Here is a 22,494-nt window from a genome sequence, read left to right as displayed (position 1 = left end):
AACATTGAAGCAATATTGAACCTCTTACTCTTATGGTCTCAATCACACAGTATAATTCAATCAATTAGAAATCCCAGTTAGCTCACTTAACAGCAAAAATCAGTCTTTCACTAGAGGTTTTCAGACCGGTGAATATTCAATATGTCAATCAAGCAAAGGTTTATAAGTTTAGGACACTAAATAAACTATAAAACTAATCAAATGAACCGCATTTTAAACCCTTAATCATTCCTTTTCTATGATTAACCTTTTTAACATTGGTTTTAGCACAGTATCAACAAAAATATCAACTTACAACACGTGGTCCAAGGATTCAGGGGTCCAGCATTCAAAATAAATATCCACAATCATATTATTGGTACAATACAAAGCTTTAAAAATTAATAAAAATTAATTCATAACACAGTTCATTACATGTTCATTACTCCTGCCTTTTTACTGGTGGCAAACTACACAAAAACAAGTAACCATGTCCATAAAAGGCCTTGTGCATTTAGCTTACAGAGGTAGTTTTTTGTGTGATTTCACAGTGTGCTAACCTGATTCAGTAAAAGGACTAGATGTTATAGTCCCTGAAATTGCATTGCTTTAAATGGAGAGAATCTTGAGGGATGGCTGTTATGAGGAAAGGCAGCCCAGAAACTTTTACCCAACCTAATCTGCCATTTTTGGGGGATTAGAGATCTGATTAGATATTAAGATTTGGAACACATTGTCACTGGTGGACCTTAAATTCATCGGGTGGGATGGGTCCTTTCCAAACCACAGCTGTGGATTTATTTGGGAAGGTAGCACATCGTATGTCACTCGGATTACGAAACAGTCTATTAGACTCCATCCTCCAGATTTCATTCCATGAGAGCTTCTCCCAATTCATCCAGTGACCCTGCCTTGCCAGCACTACGGCTTTGGACATGTCTGGCTGTTTACTACTGTCGACGCACCTCCTCCACCACCATTTTTCGACGTTCGGTTACAGATGCCTGTTGCCACCGAGGTGTAACTGCTCCAAGACCAAATCCTCCTCTACCCTGTTGGACGGGACCCACCACATCACGATGCCGAAGAGCAGATTTGGCCTGTAGCACAGATGTGGCTGGGGTCCACTTCCTCCCCGTTGCTTGGGTGGGAGCAGTCCCTCTCACTATGGGGTCTTGGGAGTCCGTGAGTGACATCTTAAGCCTCACTTTTGCACATTTAAACTCCTCCACCAGACATGGGATAGGCAATGACAGTATCCCGTCGCTATAGAGTCCAACGCTGCTGAATCATTTGGGAAGTCCGAGCCACTTCTTAACGTAGGAGCTCACTAGCCTCTCTGGTCAATTGGGATGATTGAGTGAGACCTCATACATGGTCAACGGCCACTGTAGTCTGGGTAATAACCCAAACTGGAAGCACCAGCGCTTCAGTTTCCCTGGGAGTGCAGTGTTGTTAATCCGCTTGAGGTCATTAGCCAAGTTCTGCCTTGGTTGTTCTAGTTGTCACGTATCATTGAGTTCTGCATTGTAGCACCGTCCCAGGCTCTTTATGGGCTTCTCTAAAAGTGTGCTAACCTGAAATACACATCATAATACACTATCAGAGGCACAAAGACACACATCACTCATTTCTCTTTCCAGATTTTCTGAGGTGAGGGCAAAGCCCAGGTGCAACGCTTTCATGCAGCGCTAACAAAACCTTATTGTTATATTAATGGAGAGGGTGATGTGAGGAAAATGAGTGGGGAAGACTTTAAAAGTGGGACTCAGCGTTTGGGGGAACCCAAAAATCACATGGAGCGACTCAGTGTGGGGAAAATAATCACAACTCACAATAATTTCTACTGAGCACTCCAGTAGATTTTCTTAGTGTACAAGCTGTGATCAGCTGACCTGTGCTGCTGGTTTGAGGTTTACTGCACTTTTTGGATTTACACAACTGAATTCAACCAGATGTGAGCAGATGTTTCATGAGTTGTCCAACAATCTTATCTTATCTTATCTTCCCATATGGAAAAGATATATATAAATCTTATAAAGTTTTTATCTGTCTTGTATGAAACTTGTATGAAAAGCATACAAGAGTGAAAACACATATAAGATCCCTTGAAAAATTATATAATGAAACCTGTATGTTTTGTATACTTACTAAAAACATATATGATTTACTCATGAAAGTGGCCACTTTCATGAGTAAATCATATATGTTTTTACTATTTCTTTTCCATATGGGTTATCTTATCTTATCTTATCTTATCTTATCTTATCTTATCTTATCTTATCTCTTGAGATTGTTTTATACCATCATACATGAAACTTTGTGACCTTTTATTTAAAAATAACACCCACCTAGCAGACTAAACCTTTACTGTGCCATTTAGGTGTCATCTACAAATGAAATTGAGACATTGGTCAAGGAGACTAGTCCCCAAATAAAGATGAACTATAAAAAAGGGGCAAAATTGCCTATTTTTGTTAAGGTAACTAAGATCTCTTGACATCTGCAGTAAGCTGCTGCAGGTGTTCTATCAGTCTATGGTGGCAAGTGTTCCGTTCTATGCTGCAGTGCAGCATCAGATACAAGGATGCAAAGAGATTAGACAAACTAGTGAAGAAAGCTGGCGCTGGAGCCAGACTGTACATGCTGGGGGAGGTGAATAACTCTGATCACCCACTGTACAACATTTTCATGGAAGATGAGTAATAGAAGACTCCTCTCTGTCTGTTGTACAACAGAGCAATACAGAAAAACATTTGCTCCCACAGCGATTAGGCTTTTTAATTTTCATACAAATAGCAGATGGGCCATGTCAGACACAAATTTACCCTTGGGATCAATAACGGTATTATTTTATTATCACAATAATGTCACATGTTACATACCTCAACTGGTGTAAGCTACATTTTCTCTTACCTAGGGAACACCTGCATCCTGGTGCCAGGTGTTCCCTAGGCAGGCAAGTTGGCAGAGGCATGTTTTGGGCAATGTTCTGTTGGGCAACTTTGGGTCGTGCCATCCACAAAGATGTTACTTTGACCTAAGCACTTTTGCAGACCATATATATATACACCACTTCATGAAAACAGTATTCCCCGATGTTTTTGATTTTTGCCATTTTTTCAATTGTATCCATCATTATCTGTCAAAGTGGTGGCACATCATAGAACAAGTTAACCTGTATTCACCTCTGTGGAACATAGGCTATATACCATCTGATATGTCATGTTATCAGTATTTCTTTGTTTGTATTGTTAGGTCAGGTTCATTATTTGGCATATATCGCAAGACACACTTTATTCGCTTTCCTCCATACATACAGTGGGGCAAAAAAGTATTTAGTCAGCCACCGATTGCGCAAGTTCCCCCACCTAAAATGATGACAGAGGTCAGTAATTTGCACCAGAGGTACACTTCAACTGTGAGAGACAGAATGTGAAAAAAAAATCCATGAATCCACATGGTAGGATTTGTAAAGAATTTATTCGTAAATCAAGGTGGAAAATAAGTATTTGGTCAATAACAAAAATACAACTCAATACTTTGTAACATAACCTTTGTTGGCAATAACAGAGGTCAAACGTTTACTATAGGTCTTTACCAGGTTTGCACACACAGTAGCTGGTATTTTGGCCCATTCCTCCATGCAGATCTTCTCGAGAGCAGTGATGTTTTGGGGCTGTCGCCGAGCAACACGGACTTTCAACTCCCGCCACAGATTTTCTATGGGGTTGAGGTCTGGAGACTGGCTAGGCCACTCCAGGACTTTCAAATGCTTCTTACGGAGCCACTCCTTTGTTGCCCGGGCGGTGTGTTTTGGATCATTGTCATGTTGGAAGACCCAGCCTCGTTTCATCTTCAAAGTTCTCACTGATGGAAGGAGGTTTTGGCTCAAAATCTCACGATACATGGCCCCATTCATTCTGTCCTTAACACGGATCAGTCGTCCTGTCCCCTTGGCAGAAAAACAGCCCCATAGCATGATGTTTCCACCCCCATGCTTCACAGTAGGTATGGTGTTCTTGGGATGCAACTCAGTATTCTTCTTCCTCCAAACACGACGAGTTGAGTTTATACCAAAAAGTTCTACTTTGGTTTCATCTGACCACATGACATTCTCCCAATCCTCTGCTGTATCATCCATGTGCTCTCTGGCAAACTTCAGACGGGCCTGGACATGCACTGGCTTCAGCAGCGGAACACGTCTGGCACTGCGGGATTTGATTCCCTGCCGTTGTAGTGTGTTACTGATGGTGACCTTTGTTACTTTGGTCCCAGCTCTCTGCAGGTCATTCACCAGGTCCCCCCGTGTGGTTCTGGGATCTTTGCTCACCGTTCTCATGATCATTTTGACCCCACGGGATGGAGCCCCAGATTGAGGGAGATTATCAGTGGTCTTGATAATCTTCCATTTTCTGATGATTGCTCCCACAGTTGATTTTTTCACACCAAGCTGCTTGCCTATTGTAGATTCACTCTTCCCAGTCTGGTGCAGGTCTACAATACTTTTCCTGGTGTCCTTCGAAAGCTCTTTGGTCTTGGCCATGGCGGAGTTTGGAGTCTGACTGTTTGAGGCTGTGGACAGGTGTCTTTTATACAGATGATGAGTTCAAACAGATGCCATTCATACAGGTAACGAGTGGGGGACAGAAAAGCTTCTTACAGCAGACGTTACAGGTCTGTGAGAGCCAGAGATTTTCCTTGTTTGAGGTGACCAAATACTTATTTTCCACCCTAATTTACGAATAATTTCTTTACAAATCCTACCATGTGAATTCATGGATTTTTTTTTCACATTCTGTCTCTCACAGTTGAAGTGTACCTCTGGTGCAAATTACTGACCTCTGTCATCATTTTAAGTGGGGGAACTTGCACAATCGGTGGCTGACTAAATACTTTTTTGCCCCACTGTAACCTTAACCAACAATACACAATCAAACGTTGTTTTCCTCTTCAGCTTTGGCCTTGTGGTCTTGTGATTTTTCCCACCATTTTACCGCTTTCATTAACGTAGTAAGTTTATCAAACCAAGTGTCAAAGAAACAGTTGAGGTCTCCTCATTTTCTCTTCTATTACTTTCTGTTTCGCCTGTAGATGCATATTTCTCTTTCATATATGGAAACATCTTCAAGATCACACGCTGAAAATTTCTGACTTACAAACAGCATGGCAGGGCAGTGAGGAGAAAAGCTGGTAAACAACACAAAATTTTAAGAAAGCGTTTTTTGTCTGTTGTAGAGACGTGCATGTTGGAGGTTGTTGTTTAGCTTACGGTCGGAGGGGTCGCTGCAGGGACAGAACGTTTCTGTTTTCAACTTCCGCCCGAGGATTCAAGCTTCCACCGGAAGTGTGCTTGTTCTCTTTTACCAGGGCCGATCCAACATGGTGGGTGTTTTTTATATGACTACCTACACTATCTGTTCTAATCCTGTCGTTTAAAATGTTTTGTATTCCGTTTAACCTTACCAATAAGCAGCAGATCAATAATCTTTCCTTGTGGCCGCTGTATTGACGTTAGATGATACGAACGCGACTTTTTATCGGCGCTTCTGTAACGCTGCTGCTGACGGAGCGACCGGCTGAATGAGCCGCGATGCTTGTTCGGGTTTTTATCGGTTAATATCGAGAGGACTGACAGAACAACCTAGGCGGTATTTGTTTGTTCGCGAACCGTTAAAATGGTTAAATTGCCGAAAAGTATAGCTCACCTTAGCTTGGTGGCCAACTCAGGTGTTAGCTTGTGTGTCGTTGAGGAAGCTAATGCTGCAGTCCCTGATCTAGTTGGGAGCTTGTCTTCAGCCGCACAGTGCTTCGGTCAAGTGATTTCAGAATACTGAAGATGTTATGTGGCGCGACAAAACTTCACCACATTAATCCAAAAACAACGTCTGACACACAAGTTTAAGGGTAAACTTTATTCCAAGGAAGTTAGAGCAACCCAGAGGCAAAAATGTATAATATTAAACAGTAACAAGATAAAACTAACAAAATTAGCACAGGCTCACATAAGGCTCTAAGAAACAAATATAGATGGTTCTATCAATAATAATAATTCACAAACCTTATTCAATTCAATACTACTTTGGGATGTTGGTACGTTTACCTCGGCCTCTTCATCCTATTTGTAAAATTGGTTCTTTATGTCTTCGGTGTATTCGTCCAGGAATTCATTTAGCCGCTTGTTCATTTAGTGTAATCTTCCAGTCAGATGGACTCCAACTCTACCATTTTGGGCAGCAGCTGATGCCTTTAGTCCTTGTTCTGCTGTGCAGGAGACCCACTGTGATCAGGAGGACCGCTCCAGCCAGAACCTGCAGCAGGAGGAAAACTGCTTAATGTGCTTCTACACGGAGCTCACTGACGTTGCAGAGCAGAACAAGGACTAGCATTGCCTGGTACAGTCCAAGATGATGGAAATGGAGGTTGTGTGCAAAATCAGCCATATAACATCAAGGACAGCCACAGCTTTGACCTGGTCAGCCTGCAGGTAGGGAGTTGCCTGCAGATTGGCCAGGCCTAAAATAGGATTTAGATTCCACTCATGGTGGCAAACGGATGTTTTTTAAAGAAATGGTGCCAGAATGACTGTTCCGATAGTTTACCCAAATGCTAGGAGTAACGAGTAAACATGTTCTCTTCATGCAGGGACGAGTCAGGACCAAGACGGTGAAAAAGGCTGCCAGGGTCATCATCGAAAAATACTACACCCGGCTGGGAAATGACTTCCACACCAACAAGAGGGTGTGCGAAGAAATAGCCATCATCCCCAGCAAGAAGCTCCGCAACAAGATCGCTGGGTGAGTTGTCTATTGCAAAGTGGAGCCCACAACCACAAATTTGTCTTGCTTATCTGCCATCCTGTATCGAAAGGTGATCATGGCGTCTATGTTGCCTGGTCATTAAAAATTACAGGAAGATAAACCTTTGAGCCTTTCCCGTGTTTGAAGGACTGCCAATTCCTATCAGACCCTGGTGCTCTAAGACATGCAAACAATTCCTGGGATGGTAGACATTAATTAAATAAATACATTTTTCTGTTAAGTAGGCAGATATTGATGGAAGGCCTGTGGTGTGGAATCTGAGTTTGCAGCAGAGTTAGCATTTATTTCATCATTTTTTTAAGTCACTTTTGTACCAAAACACACTCCAAAACCATCAGTGTTTTTAGATTAGAGGTGGGTTTAAAAAGCCTCAAAATTATAGTGGTATTTCATGAAAATACATCATCAGAGACTGGTGATGTTTGTATGCTCACCACGTGCAAAAAAAAAAAAAAAAGGTCATAACTGTTGGTGTGGGCTGCCGTTTTTGTGTCGTACACCACCTACAGTTATCTATTTTTGTAGCCTGGCGTGTTGCACCGTGGCTGCTGCAGCCGGATTGAAGACACCAGGATATGATCGTGTCCGTTTTTACCGCCATTTTAATGGTATTCACTACAGAAGCGTAGAGATTCACAGATGTATGAGGGAGATGTTGCACAGTTTGAAAACCTGAGTTTGTGAGAGGGGAAAAAAACACTGGGCAGTGTCTTTGCTTCTGGTTTTGATTTCTTCTCTTTCTATATCAGTGCTTATATGGCACAAATAGAAGTGACTGTAATGATGTTGCGGCAGCAAAGCAACCAGTATGGAGGGTATACTGGTGCCTTGGCACCTGGCTCTTGGTCTCAGACAAGCCCAGGCTTGTCTCGATGCATTTGGGAATCTTAACATATGGTGTTGCTATAGTAACCATGTCCCTACATGACATTTCTATAATATGTACAAATTTCTATGGTATTATCATGGCAGTTCCATGTGATGACAACTTTGTGTGCGTTGCTCCACTTGTAGGTATGTAACACATCTGATGAAGAGGATTCAGAGGGGTCCAGTCAGAGGAATCTCCATCAAACTGCAGGAGGAAGAGAGAGAGAGGAGAGACAACTATGTACCAGAGGTCAGTGAACGCATCACTGTGTTGGTTATACCAGACCGGGTAAAAGCAGTGAATCTGCTCTTGTAAAACTTGTTGATTCTGGTAGCATGCTACCGGAACCACTGGGACCATTAGTATAGTTCCTGTTGTATCTTTTTCTAATTTTGCCATAGATGTGTTTGTAAATGTTGTGGTGAGAGGTGCTGAATAGAGCAGGGCGATATGGCCAAAAATATTTATCACGATATATATTTGAAAATTTGCGATAACGATATAACTGATGATATAATTGATGCGAGACAAAATACAACTCCACAACATTACTAGCGCAAAAAGACAACCTTCCGTTTATTTTCACTTAAACAAGAAGCTGGTTTTTATGTACATTAAAGCTTTATAAAAATGTAACAGTGCAAATGCAAATTGCTTGCTGAAAGTTTAACCAAAAGGCATTTCCAGTAGAAATGGGCTGACATATCCTGAGCATAACCATGTATAATATCCACTGAAGTTAAAAAGAGGTGCTTTGCAACATTAAACTGCAGTGTGCAGTACGTATTTTTCGGACCATAAGGTGCACGGGATTATAAGGCACATTAAGTGAAACAAAGCAGTCAGATAAATCAAACTTTATTAAACTCATTCTTCTTGCTTCCTCCACTTCTGTACCATTGATTCATTAATGTTGAATTCTCTGGCAGCTGCTCTATTCCCATGTTGTTGCAGTATATTAATGACTAACCTCGTATTGTGGATGGATTATCTCAGTTGTTCTCCTGACTGAAGCGTCACTGCTGTTTAGTTTCCTGTCTTCATTTATGTTGGAAGTGATAGCAGAGCTGTACGTTTGATTTTTTTCAGAAATCTCTCAGTCAGAACATGCAATATCATGCTTAGGTAACTAGCGAAACTAGCGAGCTAACTTCCGCTAGCTTCCTGCTAACTTCTAACTCCGTTAAATGTAATAAATTTTGTTTTCATGGATGCCTGGAAGTTAAACTTCATAGTTACACCTGGTAAAGCAGCAATTCTGATCGTTTTATTAAAGATGAAAGAATTTAGACAGTTTTTAACTCTCAGTGATGCTGCAGTGTTCGTTTGACCTGAACGATACGGAGTTTAGGACCCAGATTACTCCCAGATTTAAGAGCATCTTAGTCCGACAAATACGACAATAACGACGGCCGCTTGCATCTTCTGCAAAAAAATGTGCTTTGTTGTGTATCTGACGGACAAACACCAAACCAGTTCCACATCACTGAAGTTGCACCATTTTTACAAACCAATTCTGGTTCATCTGTTTCACTCAACAATCGGCCATGTGCGTATGAAAACAAAGGCTCTGCGCATGCGCGTTTTACTCATATTCTATCGCGATATTTCATTTTCCTATAGTTGCCTAACATTATACCGGTATTACCGTGAACGGTATAATATGGCCCAGCCCTAGTGCTGAACGATCTGCTGATTGTTGACTGAAGTTTGAGCCTGATCCACAAGTGGTCACGTAACTAAACGTACATGGTACTACAGGGTTCATGTGCTGGGCAAGTCTATTGTAATCATACAATATTACAGCAATATACAACTAGATAAAAAGTGAAGAATGAATGGCTAAATTGCTGCATCAGTAATTTTCATTGTGCATACAGATGAAGAAGGGTGTCAGCAGAGTGCACAGATCACTGTTTGTCCCCATTATTTTTATTTGTGAATGTGTGGATTTATTTGCTGCAATATAGAGCTGAAAAGCATCAAGAGTGCATCAGCAGGCCATTGATACTGAGGTCTGGTAGCTTATGTGATTGATTAAATGGGTCAGGCACAGAATAATAGCCAAATCTGTGCATTATTAGCCTAAAACATAAGTCTGTTTTTAAGAGTGTTTTTGAAACAATTTTAGTTATTGTGAAATGTGGGGTTAAATTGTGCTAAGTCTTCACAATTAAAACTACAAATACACAGCTTTGAGGGGAACCACTGACTTTTTTTTTAAAAAGAAAATATGGCTGTAGTGTTACAGTATTGTCGTTATAATTGCCAACTGATCCAGTTTACCTTAGTAAACTTCTTTTCTTTTGGCAAATTTGGCACATTTATTTTTTTTAAACAAATGTTAAGAAATAAAGCAAAAGCTTGGATATTATTTTGGGTAAAGGAGTGGAATGAGTACATTTTAATAAGTCTAATTTTTCTGAAGATCAATTTAATTGCACTTTTAAACTCATGGATTTCTAAATTTGACATTTAATTGTGTAAAACATCAAACTGTTTCACATTTATAAATATTAATGTGTTGCATGTAAACTGTATGATGGATCTCAATTATTGTTCCAGGCACCTCAACATGCTGCACAAAACTCATCCCACAAGCCTGTAAGGCTACAGTTGCACTAGGGATACCAGTGGTTGGAAACTACAGCACAACCATAATTATTGTGACCATGACCAATCAACTCGTGATTTTCCTGCCTTTGAATTGGTCCCTTTAAAAATATTATCAGGTCTGAGATCACTCCCAGTCAGGTTCTGTTTTCGAAGGAATATTAGTGCATCAAGATGGGGATAAAATGGCAATAAGATGGAATCAGTTTTGGATTGTGCGAATCAAATTGGCACTTAAATTCAATCTGTTTGCAACAATCACTCTAGAGCAGGGGTGCTCAATACGTCGATCGCGATCGACCAGTCGATCGCAAAGGTAGTATTGGTAGATCGCATGGCATTAAAAAAATAGATGCCAGCCTATCATCCATCCCGTCACTTGATTGATACAGGGAAGCCAGTCAGATGACAGCAGATTTTTTCTGACGCTTAGGTCGCTGCGCATGCGCAAACAGCGGCGCGAAGTGTAGTAAAACTGACAAGCTAGTCAGCGAGTTAACTCCAATTTTTAGCTCTCGGTTTTTTCTCTTAAACCTGGCCGTCAGCAGCTACTGTCCGGACTATGCATCCCTGGCTGATTCAATTCAGTGCAAGTCATCAGAGTAAACTCAGGTAATGACAAAAAATTTACATAGTTAATTGTGTTGTGAAATATTGGATATTGCGGTTATGCATGTATATACATTGTAGATATAAAGAATCCTCAATATATTTATAAATAAGTATATGTTTTGGATTTTTGTAGTGGGTAGATCATTTTGACTTGGTCATTTTATAAGTAGCTCACATGCGGAAAAAGTGTGAGCACCCCTGCTCTAGAGTAATACAATTATTCTAATTTCTAAACAAACATTTTTCCAGACATATGTAACGATGCCTGTTGAAGGCAGTAAAAGAAAGACACTTGAAAGTTGCTCTGCGTGAGCACTGCAGACCGTTTCTTTTATTTATTGTAATACAGAGTAAGAGACTAAGACCATAAACTCCACAGGACAGAGGCCAAGATAAAAGGATTCTTTAGAATCTGGAGCCTCTTTGCAACCACAGCTTATGCCATCTGGTGGCTCTCAGATAGAATGCAGGTTGGCGATATTTCCACATTGGCTTAATCTTCCCTATCCTGGAATCTACATCCATGTTTTATAGCATCCCTATCTGTTTGTGTTTGAAGCTGTTGATTTCCTTTTTACCCATTAACATTTGATTAGGATTAGAAAGTTTCTTCACTCCATCTGGCGTTTGGGTTTTGATTTGTTTCATCTATTGGAGAAATAGTTGAGCTTAACAGTAATAGAGCAGAGTAGTAGCAGAGAATGTACAAAGTAGAAAATAAAATAAAAAAAGGCAAATAAAAAAAGTCTGCATTGTAGTGTGCCAATATTTCAGTATGCGTGCATCTACGTTGCAAATTTGAATAAAACTGTAGTTTTGTACCACTGGCTTCATACATTTTTTTTACTGGCTGCAAGACAGAGCTATATATTTGTGAGTGTTTGCTTCAACCAGTTTATCCACAGGTGATCTCAGAAGTGCAAACATGGTCAGGAGCTGGAACAGTCGAGTGTCCAGCCCTGATGGGGCTTTTGGACACATTAAACCAAATTGTGCCTGTTATGTGTTTTTTGTGTCCTGGTAGTCTGCCTGAACCGAACACCTTTCTTTCTACCAGTTGTTTTGTGATTATGGTCTGTAGGCAGGTGATTCACAATGCAGAAAAAAACAACACATACAAATTTTCTTGAGTTTTGAAGGACTTTCTGTTCTTTTTGTGCACTCGTACAATTTTTTTAAACACAACAGATGGATATAAGTAAACAAAATAATATGGTGTTACTTTGCAACTGTGGAAATAACTGAGGTGTGAGATAAATTCAAATTCAAATTTTATTTGTCACGTACACAGTCATACACAGTACGATATGTAGTACAAGTATTAACCGGAAATGAAGAATGTAGTGATGGCTAATGTGATTCCTGTGTGTTTATCTGTCCAGGTGTCTGCTTTGGACCAGGAGCTGATTGAAGTTGATCCCGACACCAAGGAGATGCTGAAGCTGCTGGTAAGTCTTTCTGTAACAGGACAGAACAAGTACAGTTTTTGCGGTACTTACTTTCATCTTACTCTGCTGGGGCTTAGCGGTTAATGTATTAACTGATTAAAATAAAGGGTCTGTTATACTGTAAACAAATCCTCTCACAAATTGAATCCTCTGTGTGCCGTGTTTTAAACACAAAAACAAACTACTGAAAAATTATGTGATCAGACATAAATCTTAGAATTAAAGGCATGTTCCAACTACAAATGAAAATAAAAAGATGTAAAAGCAACAGGCTCACAAAGGTAATGACAGAAATAAGAAGCTGATTTGTTAGATGTTTAATGGTGGAATGACTTAGATCAGACACAGGCATCTAATCTTGTTAATGATAACAGCAATTGGTCTTGAGTTGGGAAATAAAAAAAAATGGTTGGAGTTAATGGAGTTTGAGTGTTGAATTGTATCCAGCCAGTGGAGCTCTTTAGAAAAAGTTTGTGTAGCTCTAGAGAGAAGTTGTAGGAAGGCACATCTCATCAAGCAACATCAAGGGAGGTCACGAATCGCCTTCAGAGGAACCAGAGGGTTTGAAAACTTCAGAACACTTTGATCCATTTTAGTGTTTCATTAAAACTGGCAGTTGTTGTGTAACCAGTGTTACTGTCAGAGTGGAGGTTGCTGTTCAGGCCTTTTAAACCAGAAGATTTTATTTAAAGCACAGAAGCATTTAAATGGCTGAAATCAGTTTGTTGGGACATATTTGCCTCTGTCCCTGTGTTCAGCTTTTAAATGGCAGAATTTCCAGGTAAAGGATTTTACTAGAATCAACCTGAGCTTGTAACGGTCCGATTCCAGCAGCAAGAAGGGAGCTTTTAAAAACAGCCACTCAAACCAGAGAGTCAAAGTGCAGCATGCCCTTAAAACTTGTTTTGAAATGTCGTAGACAGAAAAAAAATTAGATAATGGGACATGTGTTTTTTCCTCTTTTTTTTTAAACACATATAAGTATGCTATATGTGCTGTTGTCTACTCTGTTATGTACACTACAGGCAAAGAAATAGCCCAAATCCAGTTCCATGCACGTGCACATGTATTTGGTAACTAAAGCGGTTTCTAATTCAAGACAGTTGCCGACCTTCTTGGGAGTGGACACCCCAGCAAATTCAGCCCAATGTCAGACAATGCAGTGTTCAGATAAACTGAAAAACCAAACAAACCCTGCACCTTAGATTCCACGGGCCTCAGATAGCATGTAAATGTTAAAATTGATAGCAGTATAATTAAAAAATACTGAAGGACTTCCAGGACAAACGCTCTGTTCTGTCTGTAAACACCATCAGCCTTCCAGGGATTGCAGATGAAAATGAGTCTCTCTGGCTAAATCTGGCATGTTTACATGATAAATTTAAGTGTTCATGTTAAATAATTTTAACAATAAGTTTTTCACTGTTATGAAGTAAAAATAGTATTACTACTTAAAATGTACAAGGGAACTGTGTTAGGCCTGTTGTTTGAAGACAAATAATTACACGATGCTGAAATAAATCGGTAAATGTGTAACAGATGAAGGTAGTGATTTCTCTTTTCGGTCATTTATCAACAAATGCTTTTACTTGGCTTTGATAAACCACACACTTCTAAAACTACGCCCCATGGACAGAGGAGACCAGTGATATGAGCTGCTTTTGCAGCCACAGGACGTCTTGTTGTACTCTGTATATCAAAATGATCAGCTTTGGTCAGGAAACGGGACAGGGGCAAATCTCCAACAGAGATGCAGCGAAAGAAGGGAACTATGGCCTAGTCAAAGTTCAAACCTCAACCTGATTGGGAATCATGGGGGTGTACTTAGTTTTTCACACTGATTTTGGCAGTTTTTGTCAAGTGTGTTGTTGTTCATGTGATGCTGTTAGATCCCCCACCCATTTTGTTTAACATCACTATATTAAAACCTTCACATCACGTATTTATTTCAGGACACAGCATTTAAAAAAAAACCATGAGTGTTTATGCTGGTGCAGCCACACATGCCTGGTAATAAGTGAATATAAATGTACTCACCACAGCTGAAGTACAAACCAGCCGGGTAGTCGTGCTACACAGCAGGCCAAAATATTTGAAGGACCATTCCATCAAGAAGACGCAGACAGCTAGCTGTGTAACTTTGCTGTTGCTTTTGCATTTCCCTTGAGCCTGTATCGAAAGGTGATCATGGCGCCTTTGTTGCCAGGTCATTTATTAACTACAGGCATATAAACATGTGAGCCTTCCCTGTGTTTGCTGGACTGTCTGTTCCTGTCAGACCCTGGTGCTCTCAGACATTGAGTATTGAGTTGATATTGAGTTGCAGTCACCTCCTTTCAGATCAGTTCTTAAACCAGTGTCTTGTTTATGTCCCTCAGGATTTTGGCAGCCTGTCCAACCTGCAGGTCACCCAACCTACTGTCGGCATGAACTTCAAGCAGCCCCGAGGAGTCTAAGCTCTGTACAGTATCTTCCCAATAAAATCCATTTGGGACAAAGAGCTCTGCTGTAGGACTGATGATTTGTGGACATCCGTTTTGTGTTTTCCCTCTCCAAACTTGAGGTGTTAAGTTATCCTTTTCTCATAAGTGTAGGACCAGTTGGGTGAAACTAAATAAACCCCATCAATTATTGGCTGAAAATACAATTATGTCTGTAAATTTGATGCTTTTAAACTGAGTCATGCCAGTAATTATGTGGAGGAACAGAAGAGGCCACACAAGGCTGCTTAATATTAGGAACATGTTTGTCCTTTGGTTTCATTGTTTTGACACACAATTGAAAGTCATTTTTAATAAACAGCCCATTCTACATTTACTAACAAATAATGGTTCTCATTGATCAGGTGCTGCTTCCTGTCAAATTGTGGTGGATTGCCTTTTTTTTTAAACTTCATCGAATCTGTTATATTTATGTGTTACATAAGTTGATGTAGCCTTTTCAGTCATGATAACTTTACGTTTGTCCTGATAGTATTAAAGGTTAAAGGGTAAAGTACTGGCAGCAGAGCAGCTGATTTGACAAAAATTAGTAGAAAAAGCGTAAAAACAATACAGGCTGAAAACAGCTGCTTTAGACAAAAGAGGGGAAAAAATAGGTAATGAAAATTTTGCATAGCTGTGTGTCTTCTAAGCCTGGGTTATGGTCACCATCATGGGGACAGCCATGATGGCATCACTGTTAGGAGACTGGAAAATAACTGTCAAAGGACCTGTAGAAAAGCAAGTCAAACGTTTATGTCACAAACACACGGTGAAAAGCTATCCAAAGATTTTTCTGCTTCGTTTGTGCTACGATCTACTTTTTCTCATTAAGTTTAACATTAATAGTTTGAAATTACATGACCTCAACACTTTTTGTCAAGACTCTGGTTTTTATCATCAGAAGAAATATGACTTCTCACAGATCCCAAAAGGCTACATTTATGCTACATATGTGTTGATACAAGGACTGCAAGCTTGAACAGGGTTCCTGTCTTTTGCCTGATTAGTCAGGATTTTACATACACATCTTGCAATGTATGAAAACTTATGAGAAGGTCTGTGTACTTTATTTAAAAAAAACAAAACAAAACTCTACAACATTTTTAAAAGCAAGATAAAACACCTTTAATGCAGCACAAAAATGTTTTCACATAAAAATTGACAAAGGATTCATTCCATTCTAAAGGTTAAATCTACAATTTAAAATAAACTTTTGTGACATGATTTAATTTGCTCATAAGCACTTAAGAAGGAAGAAGTTGCAGAAAGCTCCTCGGGGGCAGTCGCACATCTTCCCAATCCGAGATCCTTTCCTGATGGCACAGTATTCCCCAAGATCACACTGTGAACACAAATAACTTTTTAATATCAAACTCTGGACTTCATGGAATGAAAATTCACAAAGTATCACTAAGACGTTAACACAACCATTCTGCTAATTTATGCTTTCTTGCAGTCCAAAAGAAGTCATTCATAACTGCTGTCAGAAAAAAAAAAGAAAGGCACAGCAAGGACGATCTCTGATGCCGAGAAAAGCACTTTTCTAGAGGGAATCATACCTTTAATCATTAAAACAGTAAAATGCTGCTTCAGCTTTGGTGCACTGTTGCTGTTTTTGATTTTTTTCATTGCATTTTTGTTATACCTTTATTCTTGAGCACCTTTGCACTGAGGTTTAGAATGTTATACACTTTTAGAGAAATTATAAATGTTTTAAACATTTTTTGTCACAAGTGTTAAATCAGAGTATAGTGTTAGTGACTCACAGAGGGGACCTGTCCATACTTCTTCTCCCAGGGATTAATTCTCTTGGTTTGCAGTCTCTCCAGCACTTCATGCAGCGCACCAAGCTGAGAAAAACAAAAATACAACAGACGTGAAGCTAATGTGTGGTCAAAATTAAGCCTGGAAACACAGGAGAACACTTTAGTGCATCAGTCACTGTCATCCAGCCATTCTGTCATTTTCTGTCCAACAGCATTGCTCCATCTATGACAAAGGCTTTAAACATCAATTGGTCAATAATAAAACTAACAATAAGCAATTGTATTAACTGAATTTAGGCAAAAGAAGACAAGAATTAAAAAAAGTCTCCAGCTTGACACTTGTCAGCATTTCTTGCAAAAGATATTCCACATATTTCTCATTATTGACTTGTCTTATGGCTCATGTTTTTAGAATTGTACTGCCTTAGTTAGAAGCAGTACAGTTATAGGAACTAAAGGATATTGAGTGGACTAATTAGGCAGCCAGATCTAAAGGATTACATTTTTCTGTTCGATATGACATCTGGTTTGAAATACAGTAACAGCTTTTTAATAATCTGCTAAATTCATACAAATCCCCCCCCCCCTCCATACATTCATATAGAGATTTACACTTTTCTATACACTTCAAGCACTTTGTCTATCTCACATCAATTGCCAATTTCAAATAGCCAATTAATTTAACATGCATATCTTTGTGCTTTGGGGAAAGCTGAAGCGCAAACTCACAGAAGAGATGAATCAGATTTGAACCAATTTAAATCACCATGCTGCGCTGTGTCACTGAAGAACATGGAACCTGACAGCTTTTATGAGTTTGGTGCCAATATAAATAGATTAACTGAAGATGTTTTGGGTTAATTTTCATTATTTACTAATCTAATGTTCATTTATTGTTTGATTAATTGAATGAAAAAACACAACCCTCATACATTTATACTTTTCATGCTGAAAATGTCCTCTTAACTCTGAGCAATCAAATCAGTCAAACACAAAAATAAGCAAATCTTCATAATGCAACCAGAAATGTTATACATCAATTAACAAATAGTTACTAATTTATTTACATTTTACAAATTCATTGTTGCAATGAAAAACATTAGCCACCTATTATTATTACAGTTTCCAAAATTTGATCAAAAAAGCTGACACTAATGGAGATTTCACTACAGAATGAGTGCTTTTATTTTGATACTACAGGTTCAGTTCTGCATAAGAAGTTTGTCCAGCATACATTTGGAAGAGGTATATATGTTAAATACTTAAACAGAAGAAATTTCAGATCGTATCCAAAGACATATAACTTTTATTAAAGCAAAGCGTATGAACCCCCTTTTCATCACAAAATACCTTTATGTGTGTGTGTATTAAAATATTAGATATTGTAAATATTCCACACTCGGATTTACCAGTCTGTTGGAGTTGTGGTAGTCCTGCACTTCTCTCTCGTCCCTCTCGGCTTCCGTCTTCCCCGCTGGACACAGCGCAGATAGTAGCACCGCGCACAACACAGCTCGTGCCCACATTTTAAAAACACAGCAAAGAAAGCGCAGTGTTGAATTTTCCAACAGTCGCAGTTGCCTCTTACTTCCTCCAGGCGTTTCTCACGCACTCTCTGCATGTTCGGCACAGCGCGGGATCTTTAGAAAAACAGCTCCGCCCCTTCCAGGTATGACGCGGAGCATCTCCCAATGGGCTAAAATGTAGCAAAGACCCTGACTGGTTCACTCCTGTTGCTTTCAGCAAAGCTTTTATCAGAAGAAGATTAAAATACAGCACTGAAATATGTAGTATTTATAAGAACTTCTAAACATCACTGATGAAGACATCTTACTTTTTTTTGCATTTCCTTATTTTTTTATTTGTTGTTGTCATTTCCCACGTGTGGGACTAATAAAGGTTATCTTATCTTATCTTTTCAAAAAAACAAAAAACAAAAGAACAGCTATCTCATTATGGCATATTAGGTATTACGTGAGTATTTGCAAACAAATTTGAATATTAGACAAAGATAACCCAAGCACATACAAAATTATTTTAAATAGTAATGCCATTTATTAAAGGAAACAAGCTGTCTAAACCCACCTGGCCCTGTGTGAAAATTTTGCTCCTTTTGTTATCATGAATTGCTTTCAGGATGCTGGACTGAGGGTGGAGGTCTCAGTTCAATGTGAGTAGTGTTTGTGTCTTGACATCAGTGGTATCTGTCTACTCCTGTAACCAGTTTATCACTCCTGCTGGGTATCAGATGACAGGTAGGGCGTATGCGTTGATGGCTTGGATCATATTCCTGCACTTCAGCTGACCACTCAGCACTTCTTTTAGATATTTGGACGTGGCTAACCTTCATGAATTTTTATCATGTTTCCGAGTGGCTTGTGAGATACTAAGGCACTTGTAGTTAATTCAATTCAGTTCATTTTTATTTATATAGTGCCGAATCAGAATGATTTTGAATTGGATTGGAGTCTGTTAGACAGATATGATTCAAACCACTCCAGTGTAGTAATTTCAGTATCTATGGCATGCTCTAATCTCTGTAATAACATATTGTGGTCAATAGTATTGAATACTGCACTAAAGTCTAGCAGAAGGAGCAGAAAAATCAGTCCACTGTCAGAGGCCATAAAAAGGTAATTTGTAATGATGAGCTCTGAAACATGACTCCATCTCTTCAGATAAACTATTTTCATCTGCGGATGATCAGATAGCTGTTTTACAACTACTCTTTCACGAATTTTTAAAAGTAAAATGAAGATTGGAGGCTGACCTACAGTTAAGACAGATGGGTCAAGTGATGGCTTTTTACATACTGGTTTAATTACTACCACCTTAAACACATGTGGGACGTAATTGATTGATAAAGACTAATCTTATTTCAGATCAAAGTATTTACTAAAATAAGCAGTCTTTTAAACCCGGCAGGTTTATGCCACTGCAGGGGTTCCCCTTCTCTCAGGAGTGCGGGCCCACTCATCCCATGGGGTGGCCACCTCTTGTTGAGGGGCTCCTCTCTCTCTACCATTGGTGTGGCGGAATCATGGTCCTCGGCTACCACCTTTAATAGGTTTTACCGCTTGAATGTGGCAGCCAGCCCCTCTTTTGGGGAGGAGGTGGTGGGTGCCCCTCTGAGGTAGCCTTTGTCTGTTCGCTTGGCCTAGTGTCTTGCAGGCTGACCATGAGCGGCTGTTTAGGTGTGGACCTTGTGTCTTGTGGGAGTCACTCAGGCCAGTCTTGCGTCTGGCAGACTGATGCCTCCTCCCTCCAGCTCGGCCTTTGCATCTGGCGGGGCCTTGACCAGGGTGGTGTGTACATATGTACCAAGGGCGTAGATTTGGCATGGACGGAAGGGGCATGTCCCCACCAATAATTTGATCTCTTCGAGTAAAGAAAAGCAAAACCAATTAAAAAAAAAAACAAAAAACAATCTGTCAACGTCTCATTCACCCAGCGGTGCAGAAAGAGTTACGTTCTCTACCGGAGTCCTACCTCATGTGACAAAAATGGCCAATGTGATTGGCTGGGCCTTTCAGTGAGCTCTGTTTAGTGTTAGCAGCGGCAAGCCTGCGCTGCGAGGACCTGCAAGGAGGAGAGGAGGATGGCAGCACAAAGGAAGAACCTGGACATAAGAAAGTATTTTTCAAAGAAACCTGTAAAGTCAAGTTCACTCATAAAATGTGTCCGTCATAATAACGTCACAGGCTATGCTAGGCTTTGGCCCACATCAGTCTAAAATTGTATGTAACCATGAATAACGTGTTTGGGAAACTAACAGCACAACAGGCAGCACTCGTTATCTCAGTCTCCCAGAGTAGCATTTCTAATTTTGATTGAAACTGTCAGAGAAAACGGCAGCCTCGAGCAAGCCAGGATATTAGTTTACAGAGGCTGTTAGAATTATATGTCTAACGTTAAAATGTTGGTGAAACAATAATTTCATCCTAATGGTACTGACATATTCATAGGGTTAATTTTTGAGACAAAATATCACGAGTTAGTCATTATTTTGCAAATATTCCACGTTGTAGTGCAGTTTGCACAAATTGTTCTAACAATGCACTCACCCTACAAACATTACTGACGAGTCAAGATCTGCACAATTTGACAGAAACACTGAAGCAGCTCCACATTTTATTCTTATTGTCATGTATGTCCTATTTGTCAGGTGACAGAAGAACCAACACAAAGCTCAGAGAGTAATGGTGATACAAGATCACAGGTGAAATTGGATGATGACTTGGTGGTGCACATGTGTGACTGCATGTATTTTGTAATTTAACATTATATAATTCAGATATAAAACTATGAATTGTTATTTTAAATGGTTTAAAAGCATGTAGAATATCATATGTAGGCAAGTATATTTCTCCTTTTTTTTATTATCAAGAAGCAAAGACAAAAAGGAAAAAAAAAAAGAAACAGGGCAGGGTTCGGTGGTTGAATCAGCCGTCCCCACCAATGCCAAAACCAAATCTATGCCCTTGATATGTACATTTGTACATTGTTCGTTTTGTACACTTTCACGCTGGGGTTTCGGTTGCACTGTCTCTTCACAGGGTGTCTTAAAGAGTTACCCCATACATATGGAATATGTAACGGAGTGGAGAGATAGTCTCTCAGTCAGAGAACCAAGGTTACAGTGCAACCGTACGTTATCCCTGGCAGTGTTTCAGAGTTCCTTCAGTGTCTCCTCTGGAAGACAATCAACAATGATTTGGGGTTGCTTGTGTCTCTAGCTTCAGGTTTTTCAGAATAGAGTTGCCAAAACCTAGAATGTTTTCCAATTAGTCAAACTGCAGGAATGTCTAATAGACATAAATACCTGGATGACCTTTAAATTCCGGCTTCTAAATGCAGATAAAACAGAGACTACTGTACTCAGCCCTAAAGATCTTAGAAAAATGTGGTGATATAAAATACTGCAGTGAAAGTAGGGATAGGGACTAGAAAGATATATCTCCCATAACAACAGCTTTCAACAGCAGGTTTGCATGGAATAGATAAAGTAGGAGCCCCAAAATAAGCTAACAAACCCACTTACAAACCCACAGTACAACTGCATTTTATTTACATAGCACCAAGTCACAACAACAGTCACCTCAAGATGCTTCCCTGTTCATAAACAAAGCCATGGTAGCATTTGATAGCAAGTACTGTTTAGTTGCAGATTCATAGAGTTTTGATTACCAACCAGAAACTGATTGGATTGTTGTCTGCTGAGTGCAAGCCGCAGCATCAAATCCTCCCGCTGTCAGCAAGGCTTTAGTGTCGGACTAAGAGCATTTTGCTGCTAGTAAGTCAGCGCTGGGCACACAAAAAATAGAGACTTTAAAAAATAAACAGTATTGGTATTAAAGTGTGTGTTATGTCAGCTGCTTCAGGACATTTTAGATGCTTAAGGAAGCAGATGACTATAAATAAACCTGCAGAGAGGAATGAAGTAAGAGGTTTAAAACCTGCCATGTTGTTCCACTTGCTCCAGGCCATGATTCAGTGTGTGACTGTCTGCTTATGGGCTCATGATAAAGACATAAACAACTATATCCCGTCTATGTCAGCTGCCCAGAAATCCTGCTGAGTGGTAGTGAAAATGAGGATGAAAGCTGTTGGCTTTTACTGTAGACAGAAGAGAAAATATAACAGGATGCAGTTTGCAGTTTGCATTCATATATTTTTCTTCTGCGAGTGGTTGAGCCCCTCTAATGCTCATTGCCTTGATTCATGCTCAATCATCCAGGGAAGTAAATCTCAAAAGGTCGATTCTGTTCATCTGGACGTAGCCCACTCATGAATGACAAAATGTTAAATGTTTTGTCATTCATTAGGATGAATGACAAAACATTTCTCTCATTGGAAAAGCTACGTCCAGATGAACAGAATCAACCTTTTGGGTCTAATACT

At 39.7% G+C, this 22,494-nt stretch overlaps 2 protein-coding genes across 3 annotated transcripts; one reads left to right on the top strand and one right to left on the bottom strand.

The window, feature by feature from the left end:
• Positions 1 to 5,273: 5,273 nt before the first annotated feature.
• On the top strand, positions 5,274 to 14,844 carry LOC309710231 (small ribosomal subunit protein eS17; the record flags this gene model as incomplete). 2 transcript variants are annotated; one of them, XM_082539524.1, is made up of 5 exons in its annotated part: positions 5,274 to 5,364; positions 6,625 to 6,776; positions 7,815 to 7,920; positions 12,279 to 12,344; positions 14,723 to 14,844. In XM_082539524.1, the coding sequence occupies 5 exons, from the start codon at positions 5,362 to 5,364 to the stop codon at positions 14,798 to 14,800; spliced, it is 405 nt and encodes a 134-aa protein (XP_082395650.1). In that variant the 3' UTR covers positions 14,801 to 14,844. The 2 variants fall into 2 exon arrangements, with proteins under 2 accessions (XP_082395650.1, XP_082395649.1); XM_082539523.1 differs by lacking the exon at positions 5,274 to 5,364 and having other exon boundaries at positions 6,619 to 6,776.
• Positions 14,845 to 15,190: 346 nt separating this feature from the next.
• Positions 15,191 to 18,478, bottom strand: LOC309710232 (niq CART3-like). The gene is made up of 3 exons (XM_082539525.1): positions 18,003 to 18,478; positions 16,594 to 16,677; positions 15,191 to 16,169 (listed from the first exon to the last, which is right to left on the bottom strand). The coding sequence occupies exons 1-3, from the start codon at positions 18,117 to 18,119 to the stop codon at positions 16,062 to 16,064; spliced, it is 309 nt and encodes a 102-aa protein (XP_082395651.1). The 5' UTR covers positions 18,120 to 18,478; the 3' UTR covers positions 15,191 to 16,061.
• Positions 18,479 to 22,494: the final 4,016 nt, after the last annotated feature.

Source organism: Aulonocara stuartgranti (assembly GCF_965226115.1).
Source record: "Aulonocara stuartgranti genome assembly, chromosome: 7".
Lineage (NCBI taxonomy): Eukaryota > Metazoa > Chordata > Actinopteri > Cichliformes > Cichlidae > Aulonocara > Aulonocara stuartgranti.
The sequence above is the reverse complement of the archived record's forward strand: the minus strand, read 5'-3'. Positions and strand labels throughout refer to the sequence as shown.